At 41.0% G+C, this 21,488-nt stretch overlaps 2 protein-coding genes across 6 annotated transcripts in view; one reads left to right on the top strand and one right to left on the bottom strand.

The window, feature by feature from the left end:
• Window positions 1–296: 296 nt before the first annotated feature.
• Window positions 297–21,488, bottom strand: part of USP6NL (USP6 N-terminal like) — a 172,390-nt gene continuing 151,198 nt past the window's right edge. For all 5 annotated transcript variants that reach the window (XM_055331117.1, XM_055331114.1, XM_055331115.1 and 2 more), the window contains one exon: window positions 297–3,616. In XM_055331117.1, the coding sequence (XP_055187092.1) occupies window positions 2,226–3,616 (1,391 nt within the window). In that variant the 3' untranslated portion in view covers window positions 297–2,225. The remainder of the gene's footprint in view (window positions 3,617–21,488) is intronic.
• Window positions 7,423–8,928, top strand: LOC129513350 (transmembrane protein 106C-like). Its single transcript, XM_055331119.1, has one exon. The coding sequence runs from the start codon at window positions 7,537–7,539 to the stop codon at window positions 8,191–8,193; it is 657 nt and encodes a 218-aa protein (XP_055187094.1). The 5' UTR covers window positions 7,423–7,536; the 3' UTR covers window positions 8,194–8,928.

A 21,488-nucleotide genomic window follows, 5' to 3' on the forward strand; every position in this document is an offset into this window, starting at 1 on the left:
GAGAAAATAAAATAAAGGAAAGGTGATGTAGTTCTAAATAGAGTACTCCTGGAAATTAATAAAGCATTTAACATACAACTGTGATAAAATGTACAGTCATGTAGGCAAACACTAAGCAGTATCTCCTCAATTAGAAGAAAATTAGCTTTAGAAGCATCAGAGATGCAGCGCTTTTGCCATATGAAAAAAGCACATGAAAGACACAAAACAAAATATACTTATTACTTTTAGCATGTTAAAAACAATCACATCAAAAAAAGTATACAGATAAAAATGTCATAGATGACATAAGAAAATAGTGTGTGTTTATATATATTTTGCATATATATATATGTATGTATATATATATATATATAAATCTACAGTATTTACCACTGTTGACATAGATATTTTGGGGCAGCTCAGATGCTGCTATCATAACCTAAATTGTACAGCTTGGTTTATTACAAGTCACAGAATCATGGTTTAAAAATTGGAATTAATATCCTCAGCTACATTTTTTATATACATTTCTCTCTAAGCCTCCACATGATCTGAATCAAGAGCCCAGGGGGAGCAGGATTTTGCCTGCATTTCAGCGTAGTGCTTAGCTGCTAACACACTGCCATTTGTTTTGCTGTTTAATAACATCATTACCAAGTTGATTAAAATTACATTAGACTCATTATATACATAAAAAATATTGTCACATTCACTAGCTAAACAAATGTTACTCTCATTTGAAAGGACATACTTCAGTACCTTGAAAGTTTAAAGCGCCAACTTGCAACAAGCGGAGCCCTTGAAGTTAGGTTTTCTACTCTCGTCCTTATTCAAACACGAGGAAAATATGTTGAAAACGAGCTCTCCAATTAAACACAAAGCCATACTTTCTGGGAGTGCCCTAAACTTTCCCAGTGTTTTGGTAATTGTAGTGTAATAGACTATTTTAAAAGACATTCATTGCTAATCTCTTAACCATGAACCTGAATTTTTTTTTAACTGTAAAAAGGGGGGAAAAAGGAGATTTTTGAAAGTATGAAAGTTACACTATTTTTTAAAAAAAGATTAAAATCTTAGACTCCTATTAATAATGATCATTTTTTACAAGTTTACACAATGATAATTTAATGGCCTAAGTGCAGCAATACCTATGGACTACCACCTTGAAAGAAAGAGTGCCAGAAAAAGACCATGACAGTAAATGACACCCTGGACTGTGCAGGAATCGAAAGGGCAGAAGTAAGGAGTAACCATATTGTTAATCCTACTTTCAAATGGATTTCAAAGGAGTCTGTTCTGATGCCCCGTGTGAGTGCTTGAGGATCAGTAACTCGCAACCTCTCCTGCTGGCATCCACTGGAGAGCGGGATGGCAGCACTTCCTCTGCATCTGGCAAGGAACATTCTGCTCTGAGCTTTGCAAGAGTCAGACCAGAACCAAGGGCACAAATGCACTTCAAACTGCTCTAAAACTGATCTTGGGGTACCAGCAGCGCCGCGCCTCTGGCCATAACCTTACTTTGAGTGCCCCAGTGTTTAAGCACCATTAGGTGGTCAGCCTTTCTCTCCAATGTCTTTAATTTTCAGAAAGAAAGAAAATGGCCACGATTGCAGAGAAGTCAGGGCAAACACCCGATGGCATGTTAGGACCTGGGTGAAAAATATAAGGGGGTGGGGCCAAAAACCTGGCTGAAAGGTAAGTTAAGGAAAGGAAGAATAGTAAATTAATCTATGGATGTGGATTACAATTAGTTTTTTTTTTTTAATGTTTCTTTAGTTCTGTGTTCAAATATGTGTGCATAGAGGCATTTTGGTATCTATTCAAAGACACGCTCTACACATAGCCTTAAAAAGGTCTATTCTACACAGTTTTTCTGTGCTCTGTAACATTACTCAAAACAGAATGGGCTAATGGTACAAAAATGCTCAGATTTTGGAGAAAGACATAAATGAAACGGAGTAATGAATTATTATTATGTGTGCCTCCCTAAATGCTATTGCTATGTTTCCACCACGTTAAATTCTTTTTTAACAGGTTCAGAGATGATGCAATTTAAAAATGCTCATTGTAAGCAGCATCTACATGGGGATAAAACATTTCTATATATTCTTATTACTAGCAGACACTGGAATTGTGTGAGATGTTTACAATAATATAAAATACTGCTTTGGCAATTATAAACATAGCAATGTAGGTTTCAAATGGTTTCTATTCTCTTGTCTTTACCAAGTATAGATAAATTCTCACAGCAATACTGATTCTTGAATAGAAAGTCCATCCCGATTTCTGTAGTGATATACTGGAGGTGAGGGCCCTGAATATTGAAACCCAGAGGAACTGGCATCTTCTAAACCTGGTGAAGTTCTGTATCGCACTGGACTATCTACTGAGACTGCTGGGAGGCTATGGTCCTGAAAGGAAACATGTTGAAAGGCGGAATATTTTGGTAAATTGCTCAAGTGGCCACGGTTAGCATCTTGAGTCCACAACTGTCCATGAGTCTCAGGTCTGTACGTGTAAATAACTTCTGACAGGTAGTCCACTGGAGGAATGATGAATTTGCCGTTCTTTGGTGACTCCGAATTGCCCGAATATCCCCCGGCTCCAGGATCAACAGGAAGAACTTCTATTCGGCTGGATGGTAGTACGAGAGGAAGCGGGCGGCCATAGGACTTCTCGGGAGAAACATTGACCGAAAGCGTAGAACCATAAGGTCTCCGGGAAGGATTCCTTTGAGCCCCGTGAGTAAACTGTGGAGATGCGCAGCTGCTGTTAGCACTAGGGATGTGTTGGGGAGAATTTCCATGGTAAACCGGGGGGTTACTGTAGGATGGCGGATGTACTGTCCTGCGATCTTCCCCATCTAGTGGGGATGGATATTTTGGGTAACCTGCAGGCTGCACTTTAAAGGTAAACTTGGTTGGTACTCTTGATGGACTAGAACCCGGCTCCATATGCTTCCTTGGGCTGTGAGAGGAAACCATGTTCCTTGGACTTTGGGAGTAAGCTCTTTCTAGTGCCTCTTCAATAGATGCACTGTTGTCATTTTCAGGTACGTTATCGTACTGGGATGCATTAGAGCCCCGTTTCCCTTCATCAGCATCCAAAACCTTCATCTTTTGCCTTACATTTGATATTCGATTATCAGCAGAACTTGGGATGGTGACTGCAAGTGTGGGCTGCACCGACCTACTTTTGCCTTCGATGGCATATTTGGCAGTTTTCTCAATAGCTGAAATGTCTGATGGTTTATTCCACTTGGGCACAAATTCCTTCCTGGTATTTGAAGTGGCGTTGCTATTTTGGTTAGCAGCTGCATGATTATACTGCTTGGAACTGTCTTGTGGCCCTGATGGAAGTTTTCTTTGAAAATCTGCTTCTTCTTTAAGCTTTCTACTGTCCTCATCATCTGATTTCCATCTTTGCACCCGTACTCGCTCTGGTGTACCAATTCTACTTTGATGGTGAGGGGAAGGCTCATGTTTTTTGTGAGGTGATGAGCCACTTTCTCTTCTGCTGCTCATGTGGGGACTTGACTTGCCAACACTTCTTCGTCCGTTGCTCAGGTGACTGATGCTGGCAGGTTCAGGTGGAAGCTGCCCCAAAGGTTTCTTTGGATATTCGTCCTCTTTACCTTAAGGGAAAGACAGATTTGTAAGTAACATGAACACAGGAGTATATAGTATTACATACATTAGTAGCCACATTTTGAACGACTACATGCTTTTCATACGTGCACTCATACATGTATGTCACAGAATTTTAGAGGTTTAGAAGCAGCATTTTTAAGAGAGACTGATACTAAAACATAGCAAAATTCAAAATCGTATTAGACAGCATGCAAGTGGCAATACTTTATAAACTTATGAGTAAGGTTTATATAATTATATAATGTGATTCTTATGTTTTCTTAAGATATATTATTACATGCTTTCTTAAGAATGCAAAACTGATATGCTCATATTTATTACTAAAACAACCATGCAGGTCAGTAGCTCAATGCCTTACCATTATGCTACTTTGGCTTTAGTCTAAAGTAATCTAGTAAATCTCAGTAAAAGGTCTATCAACTTTAAGCAGATCTGCCAAATTGAAAAGGCAGATGATAAAAAAAAAAAGAAAAGAAAAGAAAAAAAAGGCAGATGATGACCAACTGTGGTCTCAAGGTTGTCCCAAGATAGCTTATAATTATTACTATTATTATCTCAAGTACCTGCCACAGTGTAACTTCACTATAAAAAGAGATAGTACTCTCTCAAAGCTAATAGCTCTAAAAGGATCCTATTTCAAATGCAAAAAGGAAAAAAAAAGAATTAAAAAAGAAAATCATACTGGATACTTTTAGATTTATATTTACATAACTAACATCAGAAAATTAATGAAGAATTAAAGGAAGGTGCAGGGGCACCTGGGTGGCTCAGTCAGTTAAGTGGCTGCCTTCGGCTCAAGACATGATCCCAGGTTCCTAGACCGAGCCCCACATCTGGCTCGCTGCTCAGTGTGGAGTCTGCTTCTCCCTCTACCTTGCCTCTCCCCCTCTTCATGCACTCTCTCTCTCTCAAATAAATAAATCTTTTTTAAAAATAAGAGAAAAGAGGGATCCCTGGGTGGTGCAGCGGTTTGGCGCCTGCCTTTGGCCCAGGGCGCGATCCTGGAGACCCGGGATCGAATCCCACGTCGGGCTCCCGGTGCATGGAGCCTGCTTCTCCCTCTGCCTATGTCTCTGCCTCTCTCTCTCTCTCTGTGTGTGACTATCATAAATAAGTAAAAATTAAAAAAAAAATAAGAGAAAAGAAAGTGTAATGAATTGGCCATTCAGTAAACAGTTCTAAGATGTCCACTCTCACGACTTTTATTCAACATAGGATTTAAGTCTTAGCCACAGAAATCAGACAAGAAAAAGGAATAAAAGGCATCCAAATTGGCAAGGAAGAATAAAACTTTCACTATTTGCAGATGACATGATTCTATATATAGAAAACTTGAAAGACTCCCACCAAAAAGCTACTAGAATTGATAAATTAACTCAGTAAAAAGTCACAGGATACAAAATCAATGTATAGAAATCGCTTCATTTCTATATACTACTAATGAAGCAGCAGAAATAAAAATTAAGAAAACAATACAATTGACAACTGCACCAAAAAGAATAAAATACCTAGGAATAAACTTAACCAAAGAGGTGAAAGGTCTGTACTCTGAAAACTGTAAAACTCATGAAAGAAACTGAAAATGACACAAAAAAATGTAAAGATATTCCATGCTCATGGGCTAGAAGAACAAATGTTGTAAGAATGTCTATACTAACCAAAGCAAACTACAGATTTAATGCAATCCCTATCAAAACACCAGTGGCACTTTTCACAGAACTAGGACAAACAGTCCTAAAATTTTTATGGAACCACAAAAGACCCCCCAAAGCCAAAACAATCTTGAAAAAGAAAAACAAAACTCAAGGTATCACAATTCCAGGCTTCAAGTTCTATTACAAAGCTATAGTGATTAAGACAGTACGGTACTGGCACAAAAACAAACACACAGACAAATGGAACAGAATAGAGAGCTCAAAAATAAACCCACAATTATGCGGTCAATCAGTCTTTGACAAAGCAGGAAAGTATGTGCAATGGGAAAAAGATAATCTCTTCAACAGTGTTGGGAAAACCGGACAACTATATACAAAAGAATGAAACTGGACCACTTTCTTACACCATACACAAAATGAACTCAAAATGGATTAAATACCTAAATGTAAGACATGAGATCATAAAAGTCCTAGAAGAGAACATAAGAAGTAATATCTCTGACATTTGACTATAGCAACATTTTTCTAGATATGTCTGCTCAAGCAGACCCAGGAAACAAAACTATCAGGACTACATCAAAATAAGAAGCTTCTGCATGGAGAAGGAAATAATCAACAAATCTAAAAGGCAACCCACAAAACAGAAGATATTTGCAAGTGACATATCAGATAAAGAGTTAGTATCCAAAATCTATAAAGAATTTAGTCAACTCAATACTCAAAAAACAAATAATCCAATTTAAAAGTGGGCAGCAGGCATGAGCAGACATTTCTCCAAAGAAGACATACAGATGGCCAAGAGACACATGAAAAGATGCTCAACATCACTAAGCATCAGAGAAATGCAAATCAAAACTACAATGAGATGTCACCTCACACCTGTCAGAATGGCTAAAATGAAACACAACAAAGAGTAAATGTTGGTGAGGATGTGGGGATAAAAGGAACCCTCACACACTGTTGGTGGGAATGCAAACTGGTGCAGCCACTGTGGAAAACAGTACCGAGGTTCCCCAAAAAGTAAAAAGTAGAACTACCCTAAGATCCAGCAATTGTGCTACTCGGTATTTACCCAAAAAACACAAAACCACTAATTCAAAGGGATATGTGCACCCATGCTTACTGTAGCATTATTTATAATAGCGAAGATATGGAAGTAGCCCAAATGTCCATTGATAGATGAATAAAGAAGATGTAGTAAAATATATACATTCATATATGTACACACACACACACAGGAATATTACTCAGCTATAAAAAATGAAGTCTTGCCATTTGTAACAACATGGACGGAGCTAGAGAGTATGAGGCTAAGTGAAGTAAGTCAGTGAAAGACAAATACCATAGGATCTCACTAATATGTGGAGTTTAAGGGGGAAAAAAAGGAGAGATAAACCAAAACAGACTCTTCACTAGGGAGAAGAAACTGATGGTTACCAGAAGGGAGGGGAGGCGTGGGTATGGGTGAAGGGGATTAAGGACACCCACATGATGAGCCCTGAGTAATAGAACTGTTGAGTCACTACTGAAGCTAATATAACACTGTATGTTAACTCTACTGGAATTAAAATACAAAACTTAAATTTTTTTAAATTAAAAAATGATCTATTATAATGTAGATATCCAATAAATATCACCTTGACAGAAAACAACAGACTTTACTTATAAACATTCGAAGGTTTACAATATGTTTTTCACATATTACAAGATAACATAGTCTCACTGAAAAATGTTACTCTCTTCATATATCTACCCATCCATCCATCCACAATATTTACTGAGTGAGCTCGGCTTTAGGCACTGTGCTAAGCAATGCATACAAGAGAGGTAAGCACACAGATACTGTCTTACAATTTTGTTATTTACCCACATATCATAATTTTAAGATACTTTAAAAAATTATTAGGTGATCTGTTCTTTGGGAAGGGAGGAGCAGAGAATGAAGAAGCAACATCCTTTAAAGAATTAAGCTACTGGGATCAGGATTACTAAGGTAAAAATGATCTTTGTGCTCTTTTCTTTTTTCTTTCTTTCTTTTTTTTTTTTTTAAGTAGGCTCCACACCCAGTGTGGCGCCCCAATGTGAGGCTTGATCCCATGACCCTGAGATCAAGACCTGAACTGAAGCTGCGAGGACCGGAGAGGCAGGTCAACCTACGGAGCGGGCAGGTGGCGGCGGGTGCGGCCCGGAACCGGAGCTGCCGGGAGTCGGCGCCCTGCAGGACATGACACAAGTGGCACATCCCGGCCATGGGGTCCCAGCATTCCACCTCCGCTCGCCCCTCTTACTGCAAGCGAAAGAAAGAGAACAGGGAGGATTTGCTGGCAGAAAGGGAGCAAGAAGAAGCCATTGCTCAGTTCCCATATGTGGAGTTCACCGGTCGAGATAGCATCACCTGTCTCACGTGCCAGGGGACAGGCTACATTCCAACAGAACAAGTAAATGAGTTGGTGGCTTTGATCCCACACAGTGATCAGAGGTTGCGCCCTCAGAGAACTAAGCAGTACGTCCTCCTGTCTGTCCTGCTCTGTCTCCTGGCATCTGGTTTGGTGGTTTTCTTCCTGTTTCCACATTCAGTCCTTGTGGATGACGACGGCATCAAAGTGGTGAAAGTCACATTTAATAAGCAGGACTCCCTTGTGATCCTTGCCATCACGGCTACCCTGAAAATCAGGAACTCCAACTTCTATTCGGTGGCAGTGACCAGCCTGTCCAGCCAGGTTCAGTACAACATGAACACAGTGGTGGGCACATATGTGACCACTAACGTCTCCCTCATTCCTCCTCGGAGCGAACAACTGGTGAATTTTACTGCGAAGGCTGAGATGGGAGGACCATTTTCCTATGTATACTTCTTCTGCACATTGCCCGATATCCTGGTGCACAACATAGTGATCTTCATGTGAACTTCAGTGAAGATTGCATACATTGGCCACATGACCCAGAGCTCCTTGGAAACCCATCACTATGTGGACTGTGGAGCTAATTCCACAGCTGTTTAGAAACTGCTCTTGGTTCTTCCATGGCAGTACCTGCCAGAAGAGACACAGCACCTGTTCCCAGGGCCTGAGTTACAGACCTATCCCAGGTGGTAGAAGTAGAGGAGAAATTGGTTCTCTTAATCCCCAGCAAACATCCTCCTGCCATTTAGGGGTGGGGGTGGGGAGAGCTCCTCTTTGTAGCACCATCTGTATTTCTCAGAACCAGCAGAATCACTGCCCAGTGCCTCGCTTGTGCCTGGCAAATAGTAGGCACTCAGAGCAAGTTTGAAGAATTGAATTCCCATCTTTTCAGCTGTTCTTGGGCATTACACATTGAAATCCTACCGCGGTTCTAGGTTATCAGACCATGGAGTGACATGGAGGTTGGACTGTTAGGGCAGCTCCAGAACGGGTCTCCCTCATCTGTGCAGAAGAGGCAGCAGGTGGGAACGTTTGAATACGTAAGAAAGCACAGACTGTCTAATACAGGAAATTTTTTCATCTCGCAAATGCCTAGGAACTTAACAGAAACCTTTTTCCTGTAGAAAATTACAGTTGTTTTTACATAGAGTCTTTGTGAGGCTTGATTTACCCTTCATCCATTGGCTGGAACATGGATTGGGGATTTGGTAGAAAAATAAACCCTGCTTTTGATTCAAAAAAAAAAAAAAAAAAAAAGACCTGAACTGAGATCAGCAGTCAGATGCTCAACCAACTGAGCCACCCTGGCACTCCAAACCTTTGCGGTCTTCTAGTCCAGTAGTTTTAAAACTTTTAAAAAGCAGACTTTTAAACTAAATTTCATACAAAACCCCAATATATAAAGAAAATAGAAACATAGCTGTTCTCATGAAAATGGAAAAGTCACCCCTTTTACTCTTCCCTCAGCTGGGCAGCCGCTCAGAGCCCGAGGGTTTGAGATCTAGTCCTGCCTGTATTTTAGAAGCGGGAAGCTGAGTCTCTGAGCAGCCAAGTGATCTTTCATGGCAGACACTGACTGAGAACCGGGACCTGGTATTTTCACTCCAGTTCTGCTGTTTATGCCACACTCATTAAATTCCAGAGATACTTTTGATGATTTTAACTGAATCTCAGTTTACTTTGACAATATTTGTGCAAGCTCTTTATTTTGCACATCTGAAAGCACACAGTGTTAGAATTGGCAATTATAGTTTGTTTTGTTCATTTACCCATTCCACAAATACTTATGTATCATACAAATACTATGTACCAGGCACTGCTCAGGGTGCTGGCAAACTGGAGAGGACACGAAGGACGAAGTCTCTGTCTTCATGGAGCGTATATGCTGGGTGTGCAGAGCTAGGAAGACAGCACCAGGAGAAGCAATTCAAGTGATTTGAGGTGGGGCAGGATGGAGTGGAGCAGAATTCTAGCAAGAGCCAAGGCACCTTGTGCTTGAGCAGAAGACAGAGAACAGCCAGGGACGAGGCTGGAGGAACCGAAGATTCACATCACACAGGGTCTTGAAGACTATGGTGAGGACTGTGAATTTCTTTCTGAGTTAACTGCAAACCATGAAGGCCTTTTCAGCAGGAGGGTAACATCATCTGATACCTAGCTTACCAAGTTCATCCGGGGGGGGGGGGAGGGCTGGACTTCAGTTATGTAATAATTAATGATGATAAAAGTAACAGTAATAGCAACTATCCATTACGCACTTACCATGCGTCACCCCCACTCAAAAATTGTACATACGGCATTTAGCAACAGGCGTGTAACTTAGGTCACCACTGTGATCTCATTCTACAGAGGAGGAAACCGAGGCAGAAATAAAAATGCACAGGGGCTTCCCACTGGTAAATAGCCGAATCACTGTTCAAATGAGAGCTGATTCCAGAGCCCTCTGCACGGAAGTAATGAGAAGGGGCTGCGTCTGGCACATCCTCCACAGTTAACGGTTAGGTCCACACAGCTGCTCATGTGCTGGGTGCAGGCCGTGAGGGAGGAGCAGAGCTAAGGGGGCCTCTGGACTAGAACACAGCACTGGAGACTGCTCAGCAACAGAGGGTGTAACCTATATTGTTCTCATCTCTTTTTATAAAAAAAGATTACCATGTATGCAGACATGGTAATTTAAGTGATAACCCAAACTTTAAAATGCTTGGCAATGAGAAGAGATGTCCATGTTGATAACGTTGCTTGTGAAATAGTCTCAGGCAATTCCAGTTCAGCATCTGGCTGGTCTCATAGGAAACAGCTAAACTCAAGGTAAGAAAGGGGACTTGAATGCAGCCTGAGTCAAGAATATTCACAAGTAGTTATGCAGTCTATTGGGTTAAAATAAATAAATTAAAATCTGTGTCCCCCAAAAAGCTTTTACCAGCTCTACAAATAATTATCCATTTAGTCCCAGATAAATACAGGAACTCCTTCTTCCCTGTAGGCAGATAACACCAACAAATTATCAAGAAGATATAAAGACCTATATAAAAGAAAAACTGAACTTATGAATTTTCTTTTAGTTCCCACTCTGACAATGTGCTAAGGGCACAACACAGTAACCTGAGCGGCTAATTCAATGGCTGGTTGGTATTCCATCAGACAAAAATATCAGCCAATCATCACAGCACCCTTTCCAGGTGGGTGAGTAGGAACCTGATGAAAACCATAACCATTAAAAAGAAAAAGAAAGCAGGGGCACCCAGAGAGTGGTTAATTCCTGCCTGCGAGATGTGCTGTTACAGGGACAAAATTGGATTAGTTGTAGAGACTCTCCCGCTGAGCCCTTTAAGCTGCTCCACTACTCCACCACTTCAGTGGCTTTCGGCAGCCTGCAGACAGAGCCACCGACATTTCGGCTCATGTGAAATAATTGAAAATGTTTAACAAATTCTCCATAGCGGTATTAAACAACAGCACCCCAACACCAGACTTCAAAGTGAACTCCTGCTACAACTTGAACGTGCGGGTCCTCCCTGGAACGTTCATCTATGGGTGAAAGCATCCAGTGTTTCTCCTAGTCTGGATCATGGAGGCTCACACCCTGTGTTCAATGTTTCCATCTGTGTTGTTTCACAACCCATGAGAACCAAACTTTCTTGTAATTAGGTGCTTTCAAAGGTTAGCTATCTGATATGGGCCGAATGTTTATGTCTCCCCCAAAAATTCATACAGTGGAATTCCCCTACCTAATATGGTATTTGGAGATGAGGTTTGTGGGGGTAATTAGGTCACGAGGGTAGAGACCTCATGATGGGACTAGGGCCCTCACCTCTCTTCATGTGGAGCAGTGGATGGGGCCACAAAGAGATGTGTGATCCGCCCTGGTTTTACCGCCCCCTCTGCAGAGTCTTCTAAAAAAATAGCCACACTGCACCACAAGGACTGAAGCCCATGGGTTCCTCTCAGTTGTGGTCACCAGTGAAGCAGGGAATGGCCCCTGGCGGAGCAGGGAGGAACATCCCACTGGGGGAGTAGTGATTAGACAGGGAACTCTGGACCAGGTTGGCGGCAGCCCTTCACCTTCTGTCATCACACCTCCCCAAATATACTAAGACAGGTGACACGTAGAGGGAGGGAGAGTCTGAGCCTGATTCACACGTGTGAAGCACTGGCAATGCCTGCCTGGGATGCGTTCACCCTGGTGGAGAGCTGCACACTCTGGGGCCTCTGAGGAGGACTGGGCACTAGAGCAGGGTTTAATTCACTAGAGGACAGATTTGTGTTTTTTCTCTTCTTCAGCAAAATCTGTGCCTAAAAACTACCTTATTGTTATGGGCTGACCTGTGTCCTCCCTGAGAACTCATATGTTGAAGCTTGAACCCCCAATCCCTCAGATGTGACGAGATTTGGAGATAAAGCCTTTACAATGGTAATTAAGGTTCCCTGAGGTCACTTGCCTCTTATCCAATATGACTGACATCCTCCTAAGAAGAGGGGTATCACAGACGGGTATAGACGGAAGACCAGGTAGGAAGACGCCCAGCTAAAGCCAACGATGGAAGAAACCAACCTTGGCAACACTTTTATCTTGGACCTCCCAGCCTCCAGAATTACGAGAAAATATTTCTCTGTTGTTAGAGCCGCTCAATCTGTGGTATTTCCATCATAGCAGCCCGAACTAAGATACTACCCTCAAGTCTACATCCTCAATCTCAAAACTGATACGCTGTACTAAACACAAATTTTATGGATTGCCTTTTTCTGCTAGTTAAAAATCACATATTTCATTATTTATAATCATTTGCTTTTATGGTCCTAGTGTACTTTCAAATGTCAACCATGTAATGAAAGCAACTATAGTAATTAAAATTTACTTTATGTAACCACATCAAAAAGACAACTGAACAAAGCAAATGTGGAGGTAGACACAGGCAGTAACAGATCCTGCAGGTAATGAGAGTTCCATTACTTCACAGATTCCCATCTGCCATTTTGTGTCGTGGCCACCACGGTATTGCTAGGGATGGTCAATCTAGGGTTGGCTTCCACAGCATTTCCCACGGACATTAAGCTAGACTGACTTACTGACAATGATGGACATGGAAGGGCACCTTGGTTAAGTGTGTACCCCAGAATTTAAGCAAAATTCCAGATTTGGACTGAGCCAGAGTAGAAAGGGGTTAATCAGGGCACAAGCCAGTGGAAAGATGAAAACAACAACAAAAAACCAAAAACAAAACAAAAACCTTGGGAGAGGTGGAAGGAAGAAAGTGGGGAGGAAAGAGGACTAAGAGAGAAAATGGAACATCTGTGGGGAAAATGAGGCCGTATCACACACTGTTCCTATATCCCAGTACCTGCAGACTTTCATTCTGAAATTCTTTAGTTACATAAACAGCACATACTGGTAAAGACTAACAGGACAGGGTAAAAGTGTAGGATTACAGGTACAAGGCATTATTTCTCAGGAGAAGGAATAAGAGGGTTGAGAAATCGGTAAAGGAGAGACCAAGGTGGTAATTCATGCATGAAACAAGATGGAAAGGTATGTGTCATACACACATACATGGGGGATTTAATTGTTCAACATAAAGGGTAAGGAAAGCATTCACCTTACATTTAACATCACTTTATATTCAAGTCAATACAGAAAGTTTTCTAAGGAAGAGACATTAATATTCTGTGCATCTACACATCATAGTAGAATTAAAAGAAAACTTTAACATGTTCCATTTACTGAATGGGCAAGAGACCCAAACCCACACTGGGGAAAACATTCTGTGACTGTTCTAAAATATCAAAAAAGTAGCATTTCCACATTCTTTCATGGTAGCCCAAAACACATCTCCCTTTCCCCAAGCAGACAATAACCTAAAGTGACTTCTCCCCCTTTCCTACCCCTATACCTCTAGTATCTAAGATAGTAACGGAATTACAAGTAAGGTGGTGATAAAGTGTCCATTCATTCACATGTAATTAATATGAATTAGAGTAATGACACACTAATCATATAAATGGTACAGAAACGTAACGGTTATAAATACCCAAGATCTACCAGCTAAGAAACTAGATGTAGCAGGGTTTCGAGGGGAAAAAAAAATGCAGCGCAGACAAAATGACACTGCATTTAATTAACTCCTAGATGGTAATCTCCCATTAGGTACTAGGGCCCTGTAGCAGGTAGAGGCTGAATATCTTAAGTGGAGAAAGACATTTAGAGTATATGGCCCTGTCCCCAGAGAGATTTTCAATAAGCATGGAAGAAGGTAAAGCAATTTGAAAGAGGTAGTAAGAGCCTTCAAAATGGAGGGGCTTAAAAATCTGTGACCTGAGGCATCCTACAAACTAACGGGTGTAACCAATACATGGCTCAGGACCCTGACCAGCATCCCCCTTCCACAAACACCCGCTGAATGATGACACGGTGGGGCTAGGCCATGTTCACGTTGTTCCCGGGACTGACCAGACACCTCTGCCTGGGGGGAGAATCATCAATGACCCAACAATGATCAAATGTCCACATGCTGCCTGCATCTCAGTGCAGGTTCTCGGCCTGGGGGCAGCATTGGCTGTGCAGGAGGGCTGTCTCTCTCAAGAGGAGGGGGATGCAAGAGGGCAGAAAGAAGTGACCTGAGAAGAAAAGGGGGAGATGGAGAGAGAAAGCAGAGGGGAGGGGAGCTGCATGACGGAAAGGATCGGAAGGGGAGCCAAGGGCAGAAAGTGGAGGCAGCCATAGGGAACCCAGGAGCAGAGAGTGTCTCCCTTCCTGGAGATGCTCTTGTCTGGGCAGGAACTTGCTCACATTTCACAGAGACTGCACAGGGCACAGGCCTCTCCATTCCAACACTAATACCCAAACCCGAGGACTCTGTGCCCAGGCAACCCGACCTCGGCAATTGCAAAATCTGTAAAGAAACTCTACTCTGCATTTGTTATTCAGGTGATTCTTTCCTGAAAGCGAATTATTCAACTTTCACTGAGCTGAAGATAGACCATGTAGACCCCTTAAAAAGGACAAATGCCATCACCAATGATATTTTCATATGCTAATAAATAGTTGGCCTTTTCCCCACAAAATAGATCCAGATAAGCATGAAACATTCTTGAACAATCTCTCAAGGGAGACCCCACCCACCCACCCAACACACACACACACACACACACACACACACACACACACACACACAAGAACACTGCTCTATTTGGCTTTGCTTAGTTTACCCATCTCCTTTCATCCCTAAGTGATCAAGGGTAACTATAAGATTCAAGCATAACTGATGTCAAAACAGATGGATACCAACTGATAGATGGCAATACATATTGATATTTACCATCCACACTTTCACTCTGAACTCTTCAGTAGCCACAATACTGTCTGTGCTCATCCCACAATAAAATCCATGCTTATAATTTAATTCTCTTCTTCCCCTTAAAAACATAGGTGTCTAAAAGAATTACTGCCTGACTCTTAAAGGTAGGTAAGCAACACAATTTCTATCCTATATAGCAGGGACACCTTTGTGAAAATAGCACATTAATGACATTTTTTACCAGGGTTCCATCGAAAGTGGAATTTTTATGCCAATGCCAACTTGATATATTTTAATAAAGGTAAAGAAGTTTATTAGTTGGGTTTTTTGAACATTTTTTCTTTAAAAAAAAAGGAAATAAAAAAGAATACTCTAGGCATCCCTTAAAAAAAAACAAAAAACAAAAAAACAGAAAACCAGGAGACTCCCTCAAATCCCCATATTTGTGCATCTTTGCTCTTACTAAGGTCTCTGCCGCCACCCAGTGGACACTACACCAAATGGCAGCCTTCCTGATCAATGGTCTCAGAAGGCATTACCACAGGCATTACCACCAGCTTTATGCACCAAGAGACACAGAATTACAGCTAAGGGCTCTAAGTGCTCTCCTCTCCCTTGTGAGCAACATCTTCTTTTAAATTTCAACAACAGAATATATGTACTCTGTTCTAAAAGTTTTCAGTAAAAAATGGTAGGGGCTGTTGTCAGGAAAATTATTCTGGGACTCATCTTACTTATCTCCAGATCAAATATGAAGTCCAATTGAGTTTGAAAATATTGTCACAAAATCAGTGATCTCAAATTTATATCCGGAAAATCAAATGGCTTTCTTTCTAATGCACCATTAGCCAGAAAAATATGCAATTCAAGCATTAGTACAGTCTTCAATAATCATATCTCCTTTCTTTAATGAAATAATGTGCTATATTTACAGCTACGACAGTAAAAAAATTTTGTTTAATTATTGTAGTTTGCTCATAGGCTTGACCTTTTTTTTCATCAGACAAAACCTGAAAGACAGGGTAAGCAGAAAGGAGAAAATTATTTAAACACATTTAACATTAGCAGGAGGCAGGGAGGGGAAGAGGGAGAGAAAATCTCAAGCAGATACCCCCTTGAGGGCAAAGCCCCATGCGTCTCAATTCCAGGACCCTGAGATCATGACCTGAGCCAAAACCAAGAGTTGGACATTCAACCGATTATGCCACCCAGGCACCCCTGAAATAATTTTTAAAATCTGCACTTTATAGGGTGCCTGGGTGGCTCAGTTGCTTAAATGTCTGCCTTTGGCTTAGGTCATGATCCCAAGGTCCTGGGATTGAGTCCTGCACTGGGTTCCCTGCTCAGTGGGGAGTCTGCTTGTTCCCTCTCCCTCTGCCTGTTGTGCTCTCTTTGTTAAATAAATAAAATCTTTAAAAAATCAAGTCAAATCAAATCAAATCTGCACTTTGTGTATCCTAGTGTTTCAATTCACATATGTATGTAAGAAACTGTTGAGCATGTGTAAATATCAGTTTCCTCCATACAAACAAAAGTGAAAACCCACCTAAATAAACCCTCAAAAAGTGGGACAGTTTTAATTTTTTTTTTTAATTGACAAACACAGTTGACTCTTTTGTGGGTATGTTTGTAATCAGGATACAAAATAGTTCCATTACCTCAAACAACAGCCTCATGCTAGCTAACCTTTTATAGACGGTAGCCTTTTATTATCTAAAAAATAGATTAAGGGACACCTGGGTGGCTCAGCGGTTTAGTGCCTGCCTTCGGCCCAGGGCGTGATCCTGGAGACCTGAGATCAAGTCCCACATCGGGCTCCCCACAGGGAGCCTACTTCTCCCTCTGCCTATGTCTCTGTCTCTCTCTGTGTCTCTCATGAATAAATAAAATCTAAAAAATAAACAAATAAATAACATAAAAATAGATTAAAACCTCATTTGTTCATTAGAAAATATAGATGGGATGCCTATTATACACCAGGCACTGAAGGAGGTGCTGGTGACACAAAGACATGGTCACTGTCCTCAACAACTCACTGTCCAACGCAGACATCACATGAACATGAGCAGCAAAGCACTGTAAGCAAGTGCTGGGTGCACATCAGGCACACAATCCTGTGATGGAGTTCTGTGGTTTGGGAGTCTGCGACTGGCTGACAAGGCTTCAGAAGGAGGAGATGATGCTTAAGCCAAGTCATGAAAGCTAAAACAGAATGGACGAGGGCTGAGCCACCTGGAGAAGTGTTCAGGGCGTCCTTGGGGGAGAGGCATATCTCAAGGCAAAGAAATGGAAGCGCGAGACACAGCAGGGGGACCCTCCATGGCGGCAGCCCATTTGCAGTGACATATGGCGCTGGCTCATATGGCGCTGGCTCGGCAATCAGGCCTTGGGCAGTATTAACCTCGAAGCCCGAGTCCCTCATCTAAGGCTACTACTATTGGTACTGATGGCAGAACGGGCATGAAAGCTATTCAAAATTAATTTGACACTGCTTAATGAAGATTTATGGTCCTTCCAGATAAAAAAGGAACACAGGATTCCATCACATTCAGAGATATTTAAAGGTAAAAGGTGAAAACAAAAGACAAAAAAAAAAAAAAAAAAAAAAGCAAAGTCCAAGCCTCCTGGGTGGAAACTGCAGACTTCCTCAAGGAGAAGGAAGACTTAGGCAGCGCGCAGGTGGGGTCCACAGTGTCTGGACTACGTGGCTAAGCCACTGAGGGGCCTGGACCCAGCAATAATAAAAAGTGGTTCAGCCTGGGAATTTGGTCACTGAGGAAAATTCACTTGGAGTCCTGGCTCATAATATTTCAACTGATGAACAAAGTACCTTCCAAATTTACTTGAAATTCATTTTTTTTCATTCATAAAGATCTAGAACTAAGTATAGAAAAACTTAAGAGAATTAAACATGGGACTAATTCTTTTGCATTAAGGAATCTGCCCATATTTAGTATTTTATATACTTACATTAAGAGAATCTGGCCAAGTTGCTTTTTCAATTATAAAATTGAAACCTGTTGAACTTCTGATTTGAAATTTATAAATAGTGGTGTAACAAAAATTTTTTTAAAGATTTTATTTATTCATGAGAGACACAGAGAGAAGGCAGAGACACAGGCAGAGGGAGAAACAGGCTCCTCACAGGGAGCCCTGTTGCGGGACTCGATCCTGGAACCCCCAGGACCACGCCCTGAGCCAAAGTCTGACGCTCAACCACTGAGCCACCCAGGCGTCCCAGTGTAACAAATTTTTAAGGGACTCAAGGTTCAGCAAATTTGTAAACTTATCACATTAGAAGTTATTTAAGAACTAGGGAAGGTTTTGTTTTTATTTTTTAAAATATTTATTTATTTTTAAAGATTTTAAAAATTTATTCATGAGAGACACACAGAGAGAAGCAGAGACACAGGCAGAGGGAGAAGCAGGCTCCCCACAGGGAGCCTGATGCAGGACTCGATCCCTGGACCAAGTTCATGCCCTGAGCCAAAGGCAGATGCCCAACTGCTGAGCCACCCAGGCATCCCAGTTTTTGTTTTTAAATTTAAAAGTTGATATGTATGGGGCACCTGGTGGCTCAGTCAGTGAAGTATCTGCCATCAGCTCAAGTCATGATCCCAGGGGTCCTGGAACCCAGGCCCAAGTTGGGCTCCCTGCTCAGTGGGGAGTCTACTGTTCCCTTTCTCCCTGCTTATGCTTGCTCTATCTCTGCCAAATAAATAAGTATATAAATAAAGTCTCTTAAAAAAATAAAAATTGGTATGTTTAAGGAACTGCATATATTAAATTTATAAATGCAATTTAAGGCGTTTGGAGGAGTTCATCTATAAGTGGGACTAAACATTAAAGAACATTAACATTAACCAAACATTAACATTTCCTTTAAAAGAGAATGATAAATTTTCCCAGATTTAAAAGCAGTCTACTGACTTTTGTAAGTGGGATTAAACTAAAGAAGAACTAGGTTTGTGGATTTGTAACTTTAAAAAATCAAATATTCATTTTAGAAACAAAAACTCTCTTCAAGGACATTAACAGATTTGAGGCAACAAATGCCTTATTCCAAAGGGCTGTTGAAACAAACTAAGCACCACATATATGTAAGGAAAGCATTCTGCGAGGAGTCTATCACAGAAGATGCCAAGGTTTGCCCTTATTGTCACTATGCTACAAGTGTCTGAGGAGGAGGGACCAGTGGAAATAGGAAAGCAAGCAGAGGGCAGACGGGAGAGCATCTCAGATCCAACTCAGGGGCCTGGATCTTCTCCCTGAAGCATGAAGTGGCCCTTCAACGACTGGCCATTTCACAAGATCACTCCACGAGGCACGGAGGTGAGCAACACCGGAGCCAGGGCTTCCAGCGCGCTCTGGGGAGGCGAGAGGAGGGAGACGTAGAGACAGGGCCTCGAAAGAAACAACAGAGCTCAGTGTCTGAACGGACTGTCAGTGCAAGTAAGCAGGGGCAACGGGGACAAGATTTTGGAAGACTCGGAAGATGGGATAAAGTTGAACATTTTACAAGAGGAAATATACAAGAAAAATGGGGAAACGAACATTTTCTTCCTACATCCTAGTCAAAACTACTGGTCACCATTAAAAACCATACAAAAGAGAAAAGGCAACCCTGAAACTGGCAAAGTTTTGCTCTAAATAGACAAAAAAGGATGAAAAAGGACATGTACCACAGCTAAAAGCAACAAAATGCTTTCCTTTCTTAACAAGGTTCCTTAAGTTTCCTGTTTTCTGATATCTAAAATAAAAGATAAAAATTAAGATGGCTCTCTCAGTTATTCTAAGAAAAATCTGCTCTTGTTTCTTCCAGGTCATACAGTCATTAGCTATAGCTGGGCCGAACGGGCAGTCAGAGTGGGTCAACATGGGCTTTCTACCCAGAGCGGCTTCCCTAACTGACCAAGCCTCTGCCAGACAGCCTCCTGTGAACAGAGGGTGGCTGAGGAGAATCAAGGGACAGTTTGAGATCTCGAGCCAAGGGGGTATGCAGGAAACAAGGTGAGTCATTTTAATACTTTACATGGCAACTACAAGTACATATGTTTAAACTGGGGTCTTCAGAGTTGACTCACATCGAGAGACTGAGAGCTGAAACTTTCTTACTACTTTACCCATGTAAAGCAGTGGTCAAAAAGAAAGGCGGGACAGAATCAGTAAGACAGAAACAACGTAAGACAGGACACAGATGGAAATCAGATGAGCGACATCAAGGAACGGCTTGATATACTCCTAATAAACAGACTAACAACACAAACAAGGACATAAAGATAAACAGTGTCAGCACATTAGGAAAGGAAGGAAACATTTGTTGATAAAAGACAGCTATGAAAAAGCTGTGTATGTTTATGTAAATTTATGTGCTTTAAACACAAGTTCATATGTAAAAGCAAAAGAAAAGGACTAAAAAAACCTTCCCCAAACTGAAGTGATGGAAAGCCGTCGTACTTCATTCAATATGCTGCAAAGATTACCTAGAATTCTTATGAGAATATACTCATAAATTGTTTGTGTAATAAACCTGAGGAATAGCGGATCTTTAGGGTAAGCCAGAAATATCTTGTTGCACATAAAAGCAAGGACATATTCAAAGACTAATCAGTGTTGTGTCAGAGGAACACAGAAATCAGTCTAAGGATGATGCCCCTAAAAAAAAAAAAAAAAAAAAGGATGATGATGCAATGTGAGCATTAAAACAATAATAACTATATCTGATTGAAACATTAAGAATATATCAAATTCCATGGATTCACAGTGAGAAAGCCAAAACAAAAGCTCACTTTCTGCCACTGGAGATAATCAAGAACATCAACTCCGAACTCTGCAAAAGAAGACAATTAATAAGCATTTATTATGCCTTTTCAGTAGGAAATACATCTTAGGGTAACTAAGGAGCCCCTGTTGATGAAGGAGAGAGAACTCTTTGTTGCAGAAGAAAATCTGCTGATAAATGTAAAAGAAATAATGGAATTTGAAAATAACTAGTTTACAACCTGTAATGAAATACTTGTTTTTGGCAAGGATTCTTCATGGAAGCTAAAAACCATTAGGGGAAAGGTTCAAAGGAAAATTGATACCTGTAGAGTGTTAAAAACATTATGCCACAGATCACTTGCTAGTTGAAAAGTTCTTACAAAAAAAAGAAAAAAGAAAAAAGAAAAAAATCTTACTTTTAAAAGAAAGAGCTCTGGTTCTCACTACCTTTTAGCCAGATCAGGCAGTGCCACGGATAATAATGAAATTAGTCATTACGTGCCTCCTAATTAATCTGAATCTAATCAGACCTCTACATCTAACTTCTAGCTCATAGAAAATACAGAGGCTACAGGAGCCAGTTAAATGACTACTGTAAAGGAAATTTAGACTACTCCAAAACAGGAGACATTCATTCTACAAGGCAATGGGAAATGTAATCACAATGGAATAAAATAGAAGGTAAGGGAGGGAAGCAAGGAAGAGGAAAATGCTGGTGCAAAGTAAGAGATCTATCAGGCATGT

The sequence above is a fragment of the Nyctereutes procyonoides genome, unplaced genomic scaffold, assembly GCF_905146905.1.
Source record: "Nyctereutes procyonoides isolate TBG_1078 unplaced genomic scaffold, NYPRO_anot_genome, whole genome shotgun sequence".
Lineage (NCBI taxonomy): Eukaryota > Metazoa > Chordata > Mammalia > Carnivora > Canidae > Nyctereutes > Nyctereutes procyonoides.